This window comes from Sparus aurata, chromosome 9 (genome assembly GCF_900880675.1).
Source record: "Sparus aurata chromosome 9, fSpaAur1.1, whole genome shotgun sequence".
NCBI classification, from domain to species: Eukaryota; Metazoa; Chordata; class Actinopteri; order Spariformes; family Sparidae; genus Sparus; species Sparus aurata.
The window spans coordinates 28299256-28317762 of NC_044195.1; the positions used below are offsets into that span (position 1 = coordinate 28299256).

The window sequence follows — 18507 nt, forward strand, 5'->3', positions numbered from 1 at the left end:
TACCGTTTTAAAAAAGACTTCAAGTCCTTTGTCTGATGTTCTTCCTTGCACTGTTTAACCAGCTGTTTGCTGTGGCCGTTGGAGTTACTGCAAGTTTCAATTAATTTTTACTGAAATTGGCATATATTTTTGGGAATGGAATTTTTTTAGATTTAGAGGGTGGAATCATGTGTATTAGTCTTATTTGGAGATGCTCTGAAAATTATAATAATTAGGTGTTGTGCTCTTTATTAGCTTCATTTTGAATGTCCACATTCCTCACATCTAGCCAATGGTCTACTCAGTTGTATAATGATTCCTTTTATTGAACATGTGTATACACATTTCAGGTAATTCATGCAAAAAGTTTAATATGTCATTATTCGATAGTCATTGATCATGGTGTACTGTGTGCAGTGCTGCATCTACATGTATTTAAACTGCAAAAGAAAAATGGTTGTGCTCCTTTAGTTCCAAGTCTTCATAATTACATGGATCATCAATTGAGAAGGATGCTGACTTTTTGGTAAAGACATGAAAACTTTATAGACTCAGAGTATCAATATTTATGATATCATGTATGTAGCAAATGCATTGTCAAGACATTTTCTCCATCAAGAACTTTTTTTTTAATAGAGAAGTCATTTAAAACCAAGATTGTCCAACAGTCCCACAGCATCAGTTTTTTTTACAAACTGAGAGTGAGACTTAGAAAATAGTATTTTCTTTTGACAAATATGACCTTTAAAAAATATGACATCACCACAGCAACATATTACAATGGCTTTTTGCAAAACAAAATATTTTTTTCTTGAACACTTACAACACTTACACTTTTGACAGTTAAAATGGGCTCAAAATATACCGGATATGAAAGTTATTCTGAAGACATCATAGCTTGTTTGTCCATTTCCTGCCTTCCTACTGCATACATTCCTCCATGTTTCTTAGCATCCTGTTGGTCCTAGTGTGTTTCTGTGTTTTCTCTTCTTAATAGCCTATCATATGCTAAATAATGGTTTTATGTTTTGAATTATTCATTATACAAATTTAGAATTTTTACCATGGTTGGTGAATTGTTCTTTCCAAGTGTCATTTAAAAAAATGTGTTTTGATAAAAGTCACCTTGACATAACATTCAACTATTAAGAAATGGGCTACTGAGCAAGCAAGCTACCATAAAATCTGTTCATGGCATGTTTCTGTATTTCCTCTTTTAAATTAAAATTTCTGCAGAGCACAATAGGAGACATGTATTAGATTGATAAAAGCAAAATTTAGACAGCCCACACAAAAAGCTGCTCTAAAACATCTTTGTGAAACCAGAGCAAGGAGCTAGTTTCAGGGCAAAGTTCATGCAAACATGTGTGCCACATTTAACCTCCTTACTAATTATTCTTGTAACTCTGCTTTTTAATTCAATTAACGCAGATTTCCCTCCAGCCTTTAAAAACTTTGTTGAAATAGAAATTCTTGTCATATCGCCCTTAATGAATCCATTAAATTGTGGTTTCAAATTAATCAAAATTCGAAACAGAATTTTGCTTGTACTTACTTTAAAAATAAATGCCTTTTGTCTTACACTCAATTTTAAAGACACCTACAGTCTCCGCCCACTTGATGGCGAGTCCCTCTTCTCGATGGTTGAGAACTTGCTTTCTCTGCCAAAGAGCTTCTGGCTCAGAAACAAGATGGGCCTCTCCTCTCCAGGTTCTCCTTGGGCCAAGACCGCACCCAAGCCAACATCAGAGGCGCCCACTTGAACAAGACACTTCTTAGTGAAGTCGGGCTCTGCAAGACAGGATCTTGACACAACAGTTCCTTTAGCTTACTAAATGCCTCCTCACATTCTTCAGTCCATGGAGGATGGGAAGAATTAGTCTTCCGTGTGAGATTAGTTATTGGTGTTTGGCAGGCTGTATATGGTCTACAAGCAGTGGTAAGTGGGACCTGCCAGTACCCCTTGCATAGTTTTAATGTGATCATGTATTAACTCTGCCTAACCTTTCAAGCAGTTCATCGATTCTGGGCATTGGATAGGAGTCGAAAAAGGAAACACTATTCAATGTACGAAAGTCAGTGCAGAATCCGAGACTTCCATCTTTCTTTGGAACCAGAAGAACAGGACTGGACCATTCACTTTTTGTGGGCACTATGACACCCATCTCTAACATGGTAGCGACTTCCTTCTTCAATGGCTCCACCATTCTCTCAGGAACACGGTAAGGTCAGTTATGCTCTCTTTATGTGTGGAGCGATCACTGGACTGTGGCACCTCTCTTTTTCACCAGAGGGAAGATACACTGTACAACTCCTCTTATTTATACGTGTTTGCTCTTGGGTGGGCCAGTATTCTTTCATTTTGGTTGTTTATTTTGTATTCCTATTCCTTTTTTAATGCATTACGGCACTGTGTACTGTATTTGGAGCCTGTGTATTATACACATAGTGACCGGCCTGCTCCTCTTCCCTAACCCTTGGACTTGCAACTAGACTTACAGGTTTAACCCTCAACTACTTGAGAACAAAACATTCTGTGAATATTTGGAATCAAACATTACTCTATTCTTTGACTACAATGATAAGGACAATGTTTCACCTGTGTTATTACGGGAGACCTTCAAGGCGTATCTGAGAGGGTGCATCATTTCATACCAGTCTAGCACCAAAAAACGTAGCAGGATTGAAAAATTAGAGTTGGAAGAAAAAAATAAAACAATTGGATTCAGACAACGCTCAAAGCCTGATAATTGAAAAGCATAATGAGATCTCTGCACTCAAATAAACATACAAATTTGTTATCTGACCGAATAAGTAGAGCCTTTTCAATACACAAAACAAAGGTTTTTTGAATTTGGTGTCAGCTACGCAAATTGGAAAGTGACAGAAATATTCATAAAATAAAATCAGAATCCGGAACTCTCTCTATACACTACATGAGGATATTAATGCAGAATTCAAAATGATTATATAATGGGGCCATTGAGGATGGCACCCTCCCTCCTACCATGAACAAAGCCATTATCACTCTAATTCCCAAGAAAGGCAGGGATCTAGAAGAGGTGGGCTCATATAGACCTATCTCTCTTTTAAATACAGACCAAAAGATCTTAACCAAAACTCTAACAAGATGCCTCAGTACATGTATGGGTAAGATGGTGCACCCCGATCAGACAGGCCTTATGCCTAAACGAAACCCATTCTACAATCTTAGGCGCCTTTTCAATATAATGCACTCCCCCAAAGACCCTAAGGAGGAACTTGTAGTTCTTAGTTTGGACTCAGAAAAAGCATTTGACCAGGTGGAATGGTCATACTTGTTTTCAGTAATGGAAAATTTTTAAATCGGAGACAAGTTTATCGCATGGATTAAATTACTGTACAGTAACCCCAGTGCTAGGATACTGACCAATCAGACGCTGTCCTCACAATTTGTACTTGGTAGAGGCTGCAAGCAAAGCTGTGTACTGAGCCCCTTATTATTTGCCTTAGCCCTGAAGCCTCTTGCACATACAATTAGAACACACACTGGCATACATGGGTATAACACAGTTTATATAAATAAAATAAGATCAAATACGATCTCTCTGTACGCGGATGACATACTACTGTATATAACCCAGCCCAAGACTACAATTCCACAAGCTTTGGAGGTAATTAATCTCTTTGGAACTTTGTCAGGGTATAGAATCAATAGGGATAAAAGTGAGCTCATGCCAATACAAGTTACAGATGACGAATGGTTGAAGCGGCTCCCTTTCAGAATAACTGCTGAGAAAAAAAGTCAAAAAGCGTATATAATTTTAGGAAACAATTCCAATCTCCCTATTAGGCTGAGTAATTGCTGTCAAGATGGTCTTCCTTCCCCAACTTCTTTATCTCCTGCAGAACATACCAATATTTTATCATTAATCTGGAACTACAAATCACGCAGAATTAAAAAAGAACATCTATGTAAGCCTAAAGTGAGCGGTGGACGACACAGTCCTGTCGTCTGGCTGGTTGGAGATGGAGAGGGAGGACTGTCTGCCCTACTCAATTGGTGCAGTGACATTCACACCTGTGGCTGTTGATAAAAGCTGTTACAGACACAACCCAGTAATACACAATATAATAAGGATCTGGAAACAAATGGAAAGCACTTTAATCTCAGGAAAGTCTCCTTTTTACTACCTATTGCATCTAACCCATCATTCGCTCCCTTAAACATGGACGACCTTTGTAATGCCTGGAAAGAGTTAGGGATAGTTAAAGGAGAACTTTGGTCGATTTCAACATGCAGCTTTATCGCTCAAGCTACCCTTGACTAGCCAGTACCGAAAACGTGAACACTTTTGGTCCACCTCTTACAGGGCTCCTTGAACGGAGAGTTAGCATTGACAGCTAACAGCATGGGGTCAGAACTTTACACTGTGTTTTAAGCGTCTTAACATGCTCCAAATCTCACCCCAAAAGGTATGCAACATCAGCAGACACCTTACAACACAGCACTGTAGCGTTTATGACTCACAATGAATAAAAAAGTGGTTAAAACAGTGTGTTTGTGCAAGCAGCTACATACCGTTTGTTGACATCTATGTTGTAGACCAAACTAGTCGATCCGTCGAGCGTGTGCTTACTCCCTCATTGGCAGCGACGGAAACTTGAATTTTGCAGACAGAAACGTATTCCAGCATTTTCGTTTTTCTGTTCATAACGTACATGTTCATGTTACAGCCTGCCATGAGCCATTAGCCTTACAATAGCCTGTTATGAGTCCATTCGCTCTGCACCGAGAGCTAGCTTGTTTGCTTATGCTAATGGTTCTTGCAGAGAGCAGAGCGGAAAGTCCGTGATGATCGAAGCTGTTTCCGAAATAGTTGCGATGGAGAGCTTGTCTGATGTCGAAGTGGAAGACATCGACGAAGAACCTTTTGAATTCGACGGTAGTCCATATTTGTTCGTACCGGAGTATACAGATGAGGAGTTACTAGCACTAGAGAACGAGAGAGCGGAGAGAGAGGCGCAGAGAGCGGCAGAACAGGCGGAGGCGGCTTCACGGCCAAAGACATCGGCGACCTGGTGGTGCTCTTGTGAATGTTGTGTCCAAATGGATACAGAAGAGCAAAGCCTATGCTGTATGGAGTGGGACATCATACAGCCCAACCTAAAAGAAGGTTTTTAAACAACTCACGCTAACAGCTGTATTTGGCACACTGCCGTCATGGCAGAAAAAAATGTCGATCCCCGAGTGCGACCTAACAGGAAGGCTTGAGGAGCGGTCCACCATTACTCTCCTTCCTGGTAGGTCGCACTCCGGGATCGTCACTTTTGTCCATCATTTAGTTAACTGTATCACAAATCTGTGGTATCTGTACTGGGTTGACTGAAGTATTTAAAGGACCAGTAAGATCCAAAGTTGTTAGTGAGATCGCAGGCCTTGCCACGGTCCGGTCACAAATAGAATAATTGTGATATAGATTAGGATAAATACAATAGAATATAGCGTGTTTCTGTATTTCCTCTTTAGAATTAGGATTCTGCAGTGTGCGATAGGAGACATGCATTCAACAAATAACAGCAAAAATTAGACTGGCCACACAACAGGCAGCTCCAAAACATATTTGTGAAATCGTCAATTGGAGTGAGGAGCTAGTTTATTGTCAATGCCTTTATAGCATAAATAGCCTGCAGTGTGCCAAAGAAATCCTTTTCCAAGTGATGAACAATATACATTCCAACATTGTTGGAGAATTCATGCTTTCCAAATGCCTTAAAGTTCTACATTGTTATTTTCATTCACTGTATTTACAGTAGATTGCAACATCCTGAAAATAAGAGGATTGATTGGCTGGTTTGACTGGACAAGATATTAAAAAGTGAGGAGAGAGAGCAGACACTGTTAGTGACAGAGTTACCCTTCACAGGAACAACACATTTTCTAACCATGATGGATAATGTTTCTCAAATAAAAATGTTTTTTCTTTCAGGTTTAAATGAAACAAATAACCACAGATTTACTCTCTTTTTTCTAACTTTACTGTATTACTCTTTGACTTTGATGGTAAATATTTCTGTTATTGTGACCATCATCATGGATAAAAACCTGCATGAACCAATGTATATTTTACTATGTGCTTTTTGCATGAATGCACTTTATGGGACAACAGGTTTCCACCCCAAGCTTCTCTGGGATCTGCTTTCTCCTGTTCATGTCATCTCTTATTCTGGATGTCTTGTTCAGGCTCAAGTAGGTGGCTCATTCGTGTGCAGTGAACTTACTATTCTTGCAGTCATGGCATATGACAGATATGTAGCTATATGCCGACCACTGGAGTACCACTCTGTTATGTCAAAGCAAAGACTCATTATGTTAGTCTGTTACTCTTGGATTACACCTTTTTGCATAATAGGAATAACTATTTTCCTAACTTCTAGATTGAAGTTATGCAGCCCATATATTGACAAATTCTTTTGTGTGAATTGGATGATTGTTAAACTTGCTTGTTTTCCAGCTGAAACTGCTGTAAACAGCATAGTTGTATTCATCACGGTTATCATTTATTTTTTTCATGGTTTTTTCATAATTCTATCCTACATGTATCTCATTAAAATGTGTGCAAATTCTATAGAAAACAGGGCAAAGTTCATGCAAACATGTGTGCCACATTTAACCTCCTTACTAATTTTTCTTGTGACAATACTTTTTGAATTAATGATTATGTGGTTCGATCCAAAAGATTTCCCTCAAACCTTTAAAAACTTTGTTTCAATCGAATTTCTTATCATACCTCCCTTAATAAATCCATTAATTTATGGTTTCAAATTGACCAAAATTCGTAACAGAATTATGGTTGTACTTACTTTAAAACATTAAATGACCTCTGTCTTCTATACAGTATTAACAAAACTAAAAGCTCTATGTCTAATGTTCTTCGTGAATTTGCACTCTTTAACCAGCTGTTTGCTGTGGCTGTTGGAGTTACATATCATATCATTAAGAGTCTTTGCACATTTAGCAAAAGTGAGCTTGTTAATCCTCGAAGAATGTCTTTTAGCTGAAACGTTTGTTTTTTTAGATTTAGGGTGCTGAATCCTATTTATCTGTCTTATTTGGAGACCCTCTTAAAATGATGATAATTAGGTGTTGTGCTCTAGCTTAATTTTGAACATTCACATTGTTAACATTTGGACTATGGTCTACCCAGTTGTTTAGTGATTCTTGTTGCTGAACGTGTGTGTACACATCTCAAGTAATTCATGCAAAAACTTTAATATTTTATTATTAAATTGTCATTGATGTGTCAGCATGTGTCAACATATATTTAAACTGCAATACAAAAACAATCCTGCGTCTTTAATTCCAAGTCGTCGTAAAAACACAGATCATCAGCTGATGAGGATGCTAACTGTTTTTCAAAAGACAAGAAGCTTCATAGCCTTAGTCTTTTAGCAAGATATCATGTATGTAGCAAATGCATTTTCAAGACCTTTTCTCCATCAAGAATGTTTAATGAACAGAGATTACTTATTTTTTTGAAAAAACGTCACCTTGACACAATTTTCATATATTGCTTCTTGCATGAGGCCTGTTATTGAATATTTATTGACTCATATGAAATATTGCAAGGGTCTTTTATGCATGTGTGTTCATGCATTGATATGGATTCACCTGATATCACTATAGTGGATGAGAGCAGAGAAGTAAAATTAAGTTATGACAGCAGCAAGGACAGGAAGCGATTATACTAGATAGCGTTACCGTCCAAAGTTAAAATATAAAAAGCTTTAGATAGAGTAATTGCATATGTAATATTATCTAATACGTTTTAGTGCATTCCTTTTAAAGGACCTATTTGTATGAAAAGGTGATTTTTGAGTTTCTTTCCCAACTGGTCATGATCTGACACTGTGGGATTGTAGGACGGGTCGGCCCTTGGTCCTTGCATGTTTCTGTATTTCCTCTTAGAAATTTGGAAGTCTGCAGTGCAAAATATGTTTGTTAGACTAATAACAGCTACATTAAGACTGTCCACACTACAGGCCGCTCTTCAACATCTTTGTGAAACAGGAGCGAGGAGCTAATTTATTGTCAATGCCTTAAATAGCCTACAGTGTGCTGTGATTGTTGTTCAAGAATTTTGCTCTATGAGTGCCATACATTTTTACATTGTTATTTTCATGTGCTGCTTTTACAGTAAATTTCCACACCCACAAAATAAGAGGAATGATTGGTTGGTTTGATTTCTAAGCTTGTTATTGTTACTTAATGAAACATAGGTTACTAGGACTCAATAATGAACACAGGGCACCACCCTGAAGTCAGGGATCAATAATCAAATGATATACTTCTAGTCTCAAAGCCTGAAATTTATCAACATTTTTAAAATTATGAAAATATCAATAATTAGATACGATAGAAGGCGTAAATCTAAGCCCCCACTGTCGCAACAAACTGTGTTATGGCTACTCTTGCATACAAAAAAGGTCAAAAATCATCAGAGTAGTTTCAGAGGAGGAGGTCTACGATTCAATAAATGATGAGCACTCCCGGAGATGTTTCCAGTTTCAACAAAAAGCTTTTGAATTTATTTACATGAACAGAAATATTCTCCGGATTGACTTCAAACAATGAGCAAATAAAAAACTTAAATTGGCGGTTGATAAACTGTTTCACTCCTCACTCCTTCAACACAAACAGCAGACAAAAAGGGCCAACCAGCTGTCCTGATCACAGGAGGAAGATGGCCTGACTAGGAGGAGGGGCCTAAGCAACAAAAAACAATCATAATAAATAGTAGTTCATGTACACTATACATCCTGAATAGTCATCATTATCATTATCATTATTATCATTAAAAATGATAATGACAATAATGATATCATTAATGTGGATGAGGAAGTCATGTTCGCTGAACTACAAAATTGGTGGGCGTGACTTTGGAAATCTAGTTGGAGAGACAGGAAACGCCGAGATGACTTGGCGAAGTCACGCGAGAACATGAATTCAGAGGTGATGATTCTGATTCTGCTGAATCATATACCTAGAATTCAAAAATGGCAGCAGTGAGTGTGCCAACCAAAGGTGATCACTACACAAACATTATTAAATAGTTATTGATTATGGTGTACTGTGTTCAATGCTGCATCTATATGTATTTAAAAGGCAAAACAAAAACATTGGTGCTCTTTTATTTCCAAGTCTTCATAATTACATGGATCATCAACTGAAAAGGATGCTGACTTTTTGAAAAGGTGTGAAGAAGCAGCTCCGTCACTAACTGTGGGCATACACAATGCGTATTGTTCCGTGGTGTCGCTGGCTGCAGGCTGTACACACACATGCGTGCACAAACACACACACCCACCCGCCACACGGCTCTCCGACCCATTTACGTCAGAGTTAAAGACATCCATAATCCATTCCTATGGAAGTTAAATCATGTCATTAATCAAGAGCATAGATTTTTAGTTTGAGAGCATGATTTCATTCCTTTTCAGTGACACAGCTCCTTCGCGTGCTCAGATTTTTTCTCCTCATGCTCACATTTTGTGCTTGCATTTAAATTTCTTCTGCTTTCTTTAAAAATGTCTGCTTAAAGTAAAAAATCACATGCCTGTGTTCACATTTGTCCTTCTTGCAAACAAAAATGTTGCTCGCATTCAAATGTGCCCTCTGCGCGCTCAGATCTAAGTGCACGCGCTCAGAACACACACCTGCTCACAAGTTCTGCTCTCGGATCTCTCCTCTGCTCACGGATTTTTCTTGTGTATCAACACTGTCAACCGCTTCTTTGCGGATGCGTTCGCTGTACTTCAAGGAGCGTCGCATACGGACGGGCACTGTTTCTACCGGGTTTATCTACTTCCGTCCTCCAGGCTGTTAAATGTGGTGGTTCCCTTTATTTTATGACGACTTTTGGAATAAAATATCAGTTAATCAATACACAAGCGCCCATGCTTTTCATTACAATAGCTACATACATCAACATAAAGTCGAACAATAGCCGCTCTACTTTCGCCATATTAGCCAATAGCCAGTTACCCAGGCAGCGGGATATGTTATATAGTATAAATAGTGAGAAGTGAGCATGATTTGATGATAGTACAGTGGTTAAGAAATCCTGTTCATGTTACTTTTTGCATCATGGGACGCTGGTTCGCATCCCGGCCCAGCCGGCACCCTCGCTCGTGTAATGAATGAAAAATACTCTATCATCATAGCGTATTTTTCATTACACCTTTTTAATCACGTATGTTTACCCAACATCTCTTGTTAAGCGTTTGTCAGGGGGCCCATGAAGGAAGAAGAAGAAAAAAAGAAGAAAAAAAAAACAGCTGTCCAGAATTGCCACAGGCCCTGTTTTTGTGAATGAAATATCTGGGGGCGGGTCGGTAAGGTAACGCTGAGTGGCCTTGATGCCTGTCAGTCATGATGAGTCGTGTCTCGTCACCTCTCTGATGTGTCTGCAGCTGAGCACTGTGATCCATGTCTCTCTCCCCGGCCGAGCGAGCTATCATACCGTAAAATACCAAATAATAGCTGCGGCATTTATTTGTTTCAATCACTTAACAGACCAGGCGTTTATTTGGGACAGGCCTTTAATTCCTTCCTCTCAAAATCCGTAATGAAAATGTCTCAAACTTCGCCAGTTTCTCGGTGAATTCTCTGGCATCCTCCTGCAAGTTGCGGCGGAGGAAACGATTCATCCAACTAGCCAGTGGCGGTTCTAGACCAGTTTTAATAGTGGGGCCAGGTTGGGGCCGGCTTTTTTGTTAGGGGGCACATACAACCCGGAAAAAAGGATAAATCCCTCATTCAGACAAAGCAGTGTTTACAATTTCAGCAATTTTGATTGGGTAGTAAACTGCTGAGACACTTTATTTCTGCCTTTGCCTTCAGAACAAAATCATAGCAAGAAATCTGTCATTGTATTATTCATGCAGACTCACTGTCAGGGGGGCCACAGGGGGGTCCAGACTCAGAGTTATGGGGGCACTGGCCCCTGTTGGCCCCCCCCTAGAACCGCCCCTGCAACTAGCACTCGCTGCAAACTCCTCATCTCTGCTGTCTGTCACTCACGGTTTTCCCGAGTTTTCCTCTGCATATTTTACGACAGAAAGTTTGAATTTCAAGTCATACTTTTTATTTTGTTGCTGCACCGGAGCCATGGCGATCATCAGTGTGATACTGACTGACAGAAAGCAGCACAACGCGTGAAAAAGGCGAAGAAGAAAAACGTGCAGTTTCAGTGGTCACATCTTTTTCCTTGATTAAAAAAGAATAAATGAATTAGACCCGGCATTTATTTGGAACCAGCGGTTATTTATCAAAATATACACCTGCATCGGCATTTAAAGGGGACCCTGCAGTTAATTGACACGCGGCTATTATTTGGTAATATACGGTACATTTACACCCAACTCTGTACGCCGGGCCGGGATGCGAACCAGCGTCCCATGATGGGAAAAGCATCATAAATTGATGTTCTTAACCGCTGTACTATCGTCACAAACATACTAACCCTTCAGTATTTATACTATATAACATATCCTGCTGCCTGGGTAGCTGGCTATTGGCTAATATGGCGAAAGTAGAGCCTCTATTGTTCTACTTTATGTTGATGTAGCTATTGTAATGAAAAGCACGGGCGCTCGTGTATTGATTAAGTGATATTTTATTCCATAAGTCGTCATAAAATAAAGGGAACCACCACATTTAACAGTATGGAGGACGGAAGTAGATAAACCCGGTAGAAACAGTTCCCGCCCGTATGCGACGCTCCTTGAAGTACAGCGAACGCATCCGCAAAGAAGCGGGGATATTCTGATTGGTCAACAGTAGCCGGCCTTCTATTGGTTGATAGTGTTGAAACACAAGAAAAATCCATGAGCAGAGGAGAGATCCGAGAGCAGAACTTGACCTGTGAGCAGGTGTGTGTTCTGAGTGTGTGCACTTAGACCTGAGCGCGCAGAGGGCACATTTGAATGCGAGCGAAATTTTTGTGTGCAAGAAGGACAAATGTGAGCACAGGCATATGATTTTTGAATTCAAGCAGACATTTTGAAAGAAAGCAGAAGACATTTAAGTGCGAGCACAAAATGTGAGCATGAGGAGAAAAAATCTGAATGGAAGGAATGAAATCATGCTCTCAAACTGAAAATCTATGCTCTTGATTAATGACATGATTTAACTTCCACACATTCCCTCAACTGTTTAGTAGAGTGATCAAGGGTGCACAATTGTTTGTCCTACTATTTTGATACATTCACTCACACAATCTCACAAATGGATGAAACGCTCCTCGGCCATGCAGGCAAAACGGTGGCAAAACTAGTTCCGCGTTAAAAAGAGTGGGACCCACATCTCTTGGGTCGTGTGACCATGAACAAAAATGTTTTATTATTTTCAGGGTGATTGTGTGGCCAAATCACTTGCTTTGATTATAGGGAAATGTTAGATAACAGGGTAAAATGAGTGTGTAAAACACACTCATGTTTTACACAGCCTGTAGATGTTTCCTCTGCCCATTTAATATCATTAATCGAGTAATTCTTTAAAAGTGGATATGCCAAGGGGAGGGTCTTTTTGGTTTAAAATAGGGCAATGTTGGCTTAGTACAGCAGTCTTGCTATGGTGGTTACAGAGAAGGTAGCATCTGAGAGTTTAACTGTATGGCCATGGCCGCCTTGAAATTCTCACCCTGGCGGGCACCCAAAGTTAAAGTACAAAGGGCTATCAATAGAATAATTGGGATATAGAATAGAAAAAATACAAAACAATATAGCATGTTTCTGTATTTCCTGTTTTGAATGATTATTTCCTCAGTGCATGATAGAACACATGCTTTAATCTATTTATTGTCAATGCCTTTATAGCATAAATAGCCTACAGTGTACCAAAGAAATTCTTTTCCAAGTGATGAAACATTTACATTTCAACATTGTTGGAGCATTCATGCTTCATTGTTATTTTCATGCACTATATTTACAGTAGATTGCAACATCCTGAAAATAAGAGAACTGATTGGCTGATTGATTTCTAAGTGTGTGTGTCGATGTAGTCAGACAAGATGTTAAGAAGTGAGGAGAGAGAGCAGACACTGTTAGAGACAGAGTTACTCTTCACAGGAACAACACGTTTTCTAACCATGATGGATAATGTTTCTCAAATAACAATGGGCCTCATTCGTAATGTCAAAAAGGAAGCAACCAAACCTCGGTCAATTTGGATTTACAAAACAAACGAAGAGGAGTGATGACAACAGCGCAGCAGCTACAGCTAGCTTGCTGGTGTTACCGCCGCCGCTAACAGTTGCTGCTAGTGACAGCACCGAGGAGAGAGAGACTTTGGCGCCAGACACCACCGCTGCGACCTGCAGCGAACTAGGCAATCATGCAACACCTTTCAACTGGACAACAAAGCAATGGAGTGAGTGGAGAAACAGGAATACATGGCTCTTCTCCAAATATCAGAAGTTAGGATGTACAGTATGCATAGAGGCAAAAAGCCTGTTGCTCGCCGAAAAGGCAACTGGAGTACATCTGTCAGAGGAATGGATGAATGGAGAGGTCAGCAGCGAGTCACAGAATAACCCACGTAAAAAAGATTTACAAGCATCAAGACAGTTTAGCACACAAAAGAGCGGTTGAGTTTTCGGAGATGAGGGAAAAGGATGTGCTCCCAAACAAGGTACTTGAAGTAAATTCTAATTTAATACAGGAAACATCTACATCTTTCCGATCTGCCTATATAGATGCCAAGGAAAAAATTGCCTACAGAAAGTTCTGCTGTAATGTCCCTTCAAAAACGTAAGTGCATAAATCGGACCATGCTTGTGCTGAAATAATTGGACACATCGCCAGTGAAATGAAATGCTAAATTTGTTTTAAAAGTAAAAGAACTGGGGTCACGAATCAGTATCACAATAGATGAGAGCACAGTTCATGGCCAGGCTTACATGATCATTTATGTGCGGTGTGACATGACAGGAACGGGGGAAGGTGACAATCTTTTTTTGGATATTGTTCAGCTTTCAGAAGGCACGGATGCCGAATCAATATACAGAAATTTGAGGAAAAGCTTGAGACAAGCGGGACTGGATGACGAGTTTCTGGGAAAAAAATCTCATCTGCATTGCAACGGATGGAGCAGCAGTACTCTCGGGCAGAGTTGGCGGACTTGTCAATAAATTCAAACAAGATTTCCCCAAAGTTCAGTCTATACACTGTCTAGCTCACCGACTTGAGTTAGCTGTCAAAGACTCACTTGATGGAAGACGCAATGTGTTGAGTGTTGCTAAGGTGGATCTGGTACCAATGAGGAGGACCTCAGTTTGGTCGCTGTTTAAGTTTAAGAAAGTTGAGTGAGAACCATGATTTCATTTCCAGTAAGCAGATGGATAGAGCTGTGGGTGGCAGAGTGGAAGTAGGCTTAGTGGAAAGATAGAGCTGGGTATCATCGGCAGAGAATGTGACCAAGATGGGAAAAGATAAATAATGAACAGGAAGGGGCCAAGGATAGAGCCCAGGGGAACACTCCTGGAGACTGGAGAATCTTAGGTTCTTGAGCTGAACAAACTGTGTGTGACGAGAGAGATATGAGCTGAACCAAGCCAAAGGGGTGTCAGTGATTCCAATGGAGGCTAACCAGTCCAGGAGGACGTCATTAGAACTTGTCAAAAGCTGACGTTGTAGGATTGTAGTATCAGTCGGCTGCCATCCCAAAAAGTCATTTTTTTATTGATTAAGAAAGAGACTTAAATATTTTTTCCTTTACAGATATGACCTTTAAATACGTCACCACAGCAACATATTACAATGCGTGTTTTCTTTTTCTGTTGAACGATTTAGTCACACTATTTGTTTTTCATGTACTATCCAGAAGGTGTTGGCCCTCTGTCCAATTGAATATATATTACTCTATGTTTTTGTCAGCACCCTGTTGGTCCTCGCATGTTTCTGTGTTTCCTTGTTTAAATGTGAAATTCTGCAGTGCACAGTAGGAGACATGTATAAGACTAATGAGGGCAAAATTAAGACAGGCCACTCTAAAACATCTTTGTGACACCTGAGTGAGGAGCTAGTTTATTGTCAATGCCTTTTTAGCATAAATAGTCTGCAGTTTGCCGAAGAAATCATTTTCCATGTGATGAAAATGATACATTTACTGGTAGTTAATAAATGTGGCTCTCCATATTCCATGAAGTTCTAAATTGTTATTTTAATGTCCTGCGTGTACAGTAAGCGCGTGTCTGTGTATGTCAGACAAGATATTAAAAAGTGAGGAGAGAGAACAGCTAGTTTATTGTCAAAGCCTTATTAGCATAAATAGCCAACAGTGTGCCAAAGAAATAATTTTCCATGTGACGAAAATGATTCATTTAATGGTAGTGCCATGTGCCATAACAGTCTATATTGTTATTGTCATGTGCTGCATTTACAGTAGGTTGCATCAGCCTGAAAATAAGAAGATTAGTTGATTGGTTGATTTGATTTCTAAGCAGGTGTGTCGATGTAGTCAGACAAGATATTAACTGAGGAGAGAGAGCAGACACTGTTAGTGACAGAGTTACCCTTCACAGGAACAACACTTTTTCTAACCATGATGGATAATGTTTCTCAAATAAAAATGTTTTTTCTTTCAGGTTTAAATGAAACAAATAACCACAGATTTACTCTCTTCTTTCTCACTTTGCTGTGTTACTGCGTGATTTTGATGGTGAATATTTCTGTTATTGTGACCATCATCTTGGATAAAAACCTGCATGAACCAATGTATATTTTAGTATGTTCTTGTTGCATGAATGGACTTTATGGGACAGCAGGTTTCTACCCCAAGTTTCTCTGGGATCTGCTTTCTCCTGTTCATGTTATCTCTTATGCTGGATGTCTTGTTCAGGCTCAAGTAATTAATTCTTTTGTCTGCATTGATCTGTCTATTCTTGCAGTCATGTCATATGACAGATATGTGGCTGTATGCCGACCACTGGAGTACCACTCTGTCATGTCCAAGCAACGACTCATAACATTGGTGTGTTTCTCTTGGCTTATGCCTTTTTTCATCATTGCTGCAAATATTTGCCTAACATCTAGACTAAAGTTATGCAGCCCATATATCACCGGATCTTTGTGTGTGAATTGGACGATTGTTAAACTGGCTTGTTTCCCAGCTGAAACTGCTGTTAATAACATAGCTGCATACATTACGATAATCATTTATTTATTTCATGGCTTTTTCATATTTCTGTCCTACATGTATCTCGTTAAAACATGTGTAAATTCTGTTGAAAACAGGGCAAAATTCATGCAAACATGTGTGCCACATTTAATGTCTTTGTTCACTTTCCTTGTAAGTCTGCTTTTTAATGTAATTATTATACGATTTGGTTCAAAAGATTTCCCTCAAACCTTTCAAAACTTTGTTGCAATAGAAATTCTTGTCACGCCTCCCTTAATTAATCCATTAATTTATGGTTTCAAATTGACCAAAATTCGAAAGAGAATTCTGGTTGTTCTTACTTTTAAAGCTCAATGAATTTTCTCACATATATATTAAGGAATCTTAAAGTCATATGGCTTATGTTCTTCCATTAAATGCACTGCTTATCCAGATGTTGGCTGTTGTACTGAGGTTACATATAAAATCCTCAGGCGGTTTTGCACATTTGGCAATTGTGAGCTCAGTAATCCTTGAAGAACATCTAGTTAACCTAAAGTTTTCATTTTGTTAAACTCAAATTTGTGTTTGTGTGTGAATGTTTTTTGTTTCTTTCATTAGAGCTCTAACACTAAGAAGAAAAAGGAAGATATGACAGATATGTGGCTATATGTTGACCACTGGAGTACCACTCTGTCATGTCAAAGCAAAGACTCATTATGTTAGTGTGTTACTCTTGGCTAACACCTTTTTTCGTCATTGCCGCAAATATTTTCCTAACATCTAGATTAAAGTAATGCAGCCCATATATAGCCAGATTTTTGTGTGTGAATTGGACGATTGTTAAACTTGCTTGTTTTCCAGCTGAACCTGCTGTAGGCAACATAGTTGCATACATAACAATTATTATTTATTTATTTAATTCATGGTTTATTCCCACTTCTATCCTACATGTGTCTCAGTAAAACATGTACAAACTTTATTGAAAAAAGGGCAAAGTTCATGCAAACATGTGTGCCACATTTTACCTCCTTGCCGGTTTTTCTTGCAACTCTGCTTTTTAACGTAATTATCATGCAATTTAGTTAATTAGATTTCCCTCCAGCCTTTAAAAACGTGGTTGAAATAGGAATTCTTGCTTTATTTCCCTTAATGAATCCATTGAATTACGATTTCAAGTTGACCAAAATTTGAAACAGAATTATGGTTGTTCTTTAAAAAAATAATGACTTTTGTCTTATATATAGTTTTAAAGACACTTAAAGTCCTATGTCTGATGTTTTTCCATAGATGTGCACTGTTTAACCAGCTGTTTGCTGTGGCTGTTGGAGTGACATATAATATCCTTAAGAGTTTTTGCAAATTTACCAAAACTGAGCTTGTTAATCCTTGAAGAATGTCTTTTTAGTGAAAGGTTCAATTCATTTAACTGAAATTGGCATACATTTTTGGGAATGGATTTTTTTTAGATTCAGGGTGTTGAATAGTATGCATCCGTCTTATTTAAACAGGCTTTTAAAATTATGTTAATTGGGTGTCGTGCTCTTTATTAGCTTCACTTTGAATGTCCACATTAATTACATTTAGCCAATGGTCTACTCATTGTTTAGTGATTCCTTTTATCAAACATGTGTGTGCACATCTCAGGCAATTCATGTAAAAAGTTTATTATGTCATTATTAAATAGTCATTGCTCATGGTATACTGTGTGCGATGCTGCATCTACATGTATTTGAACTGCAAAACAAAAACAGTTGTGCTCCTTTATTTCCAAGTCTCTTTACACACAAACAATGTTCTCAATGCTCGTGTTCATGTGTAGAGACCCTGGTGATACTACGAGCAAAGTTTCATATTGTGTCGTGCCTTTTTAGTGTTTTAAAAATAGCGATTTTGATGCTAGCGTCAGAGTGCCCCTCCACCCCATTGAAAATTAGCTTGCCCGAAAACGAAACTAGGGTAAATCTTAAAAGTGCCTCTTTCGTCGTGATTATTCTTTTACACGAAGGTTTGTCTCATATTCAATCACAAATAAAGCCTTGGTTGCTTTTTGGCGAGAGTTTCACTTTAAGCAGCGCTAAGAACTGTTGCTGTTGGAGTTGTTCAAATTAATAAATATGGTTATGAAATAAGTAACACAATAAATACATGCTTCAACAAATAGCTGCATGAGTTCAGCTTGGAGCAATAATATGTGTATCACTGAAATAATCTCAAATAGGCTAGACTAGGTGTCATTAGATTATACAGAGCAATTGCGATAAAACAGCTATGGTGAATTTAGAAAAATATATACTAGAAAAGATGGATAAAAAATAACATTTTATCTATGAAATATATCCGTTATTATTTACAATCAGTCTAATTTGCTTTAACTGTTGAATGAATAT

The 18507-nt window shown here is 38.7% G+C and overlaps 2 protein-coding genes across 2 annotated transcripts; both read left to right on the top strand.

The window, feature by feature from the left end:
• The first annotated feature begins 5905 nt into the window (after window positions 1–5905).
• LOC115588767 (olfactory receptor 142-like) lies at window positions 5906–6835 on the top strand. The gene has a single exon (XM_030429537.1). The coding sequence runs from the start codon at window positions 5906–5908 to the stop codon at window positions 6833–6835; it is 930 nt and encodes a 309-aa protein (XP_030285397.1).
• An 8727-nt stretch (window positions 6836–15562) lies between these two features.
• On the top strand, window positions 15563–16495 carry LOC115588578 (olfactory receptor 1D2-like). The gene has a single exon (XM_030429251.1). The coding sequence runs from the start codon at window positions 15563–15565 to the stop codon at window positions 16493–16495; it is 933 nt and encodes a 310-aa protein (XP_030285111.1).
• The last annotated feature ends 2012 nt before the right edge of the window (window positions 16496–18507 follow it).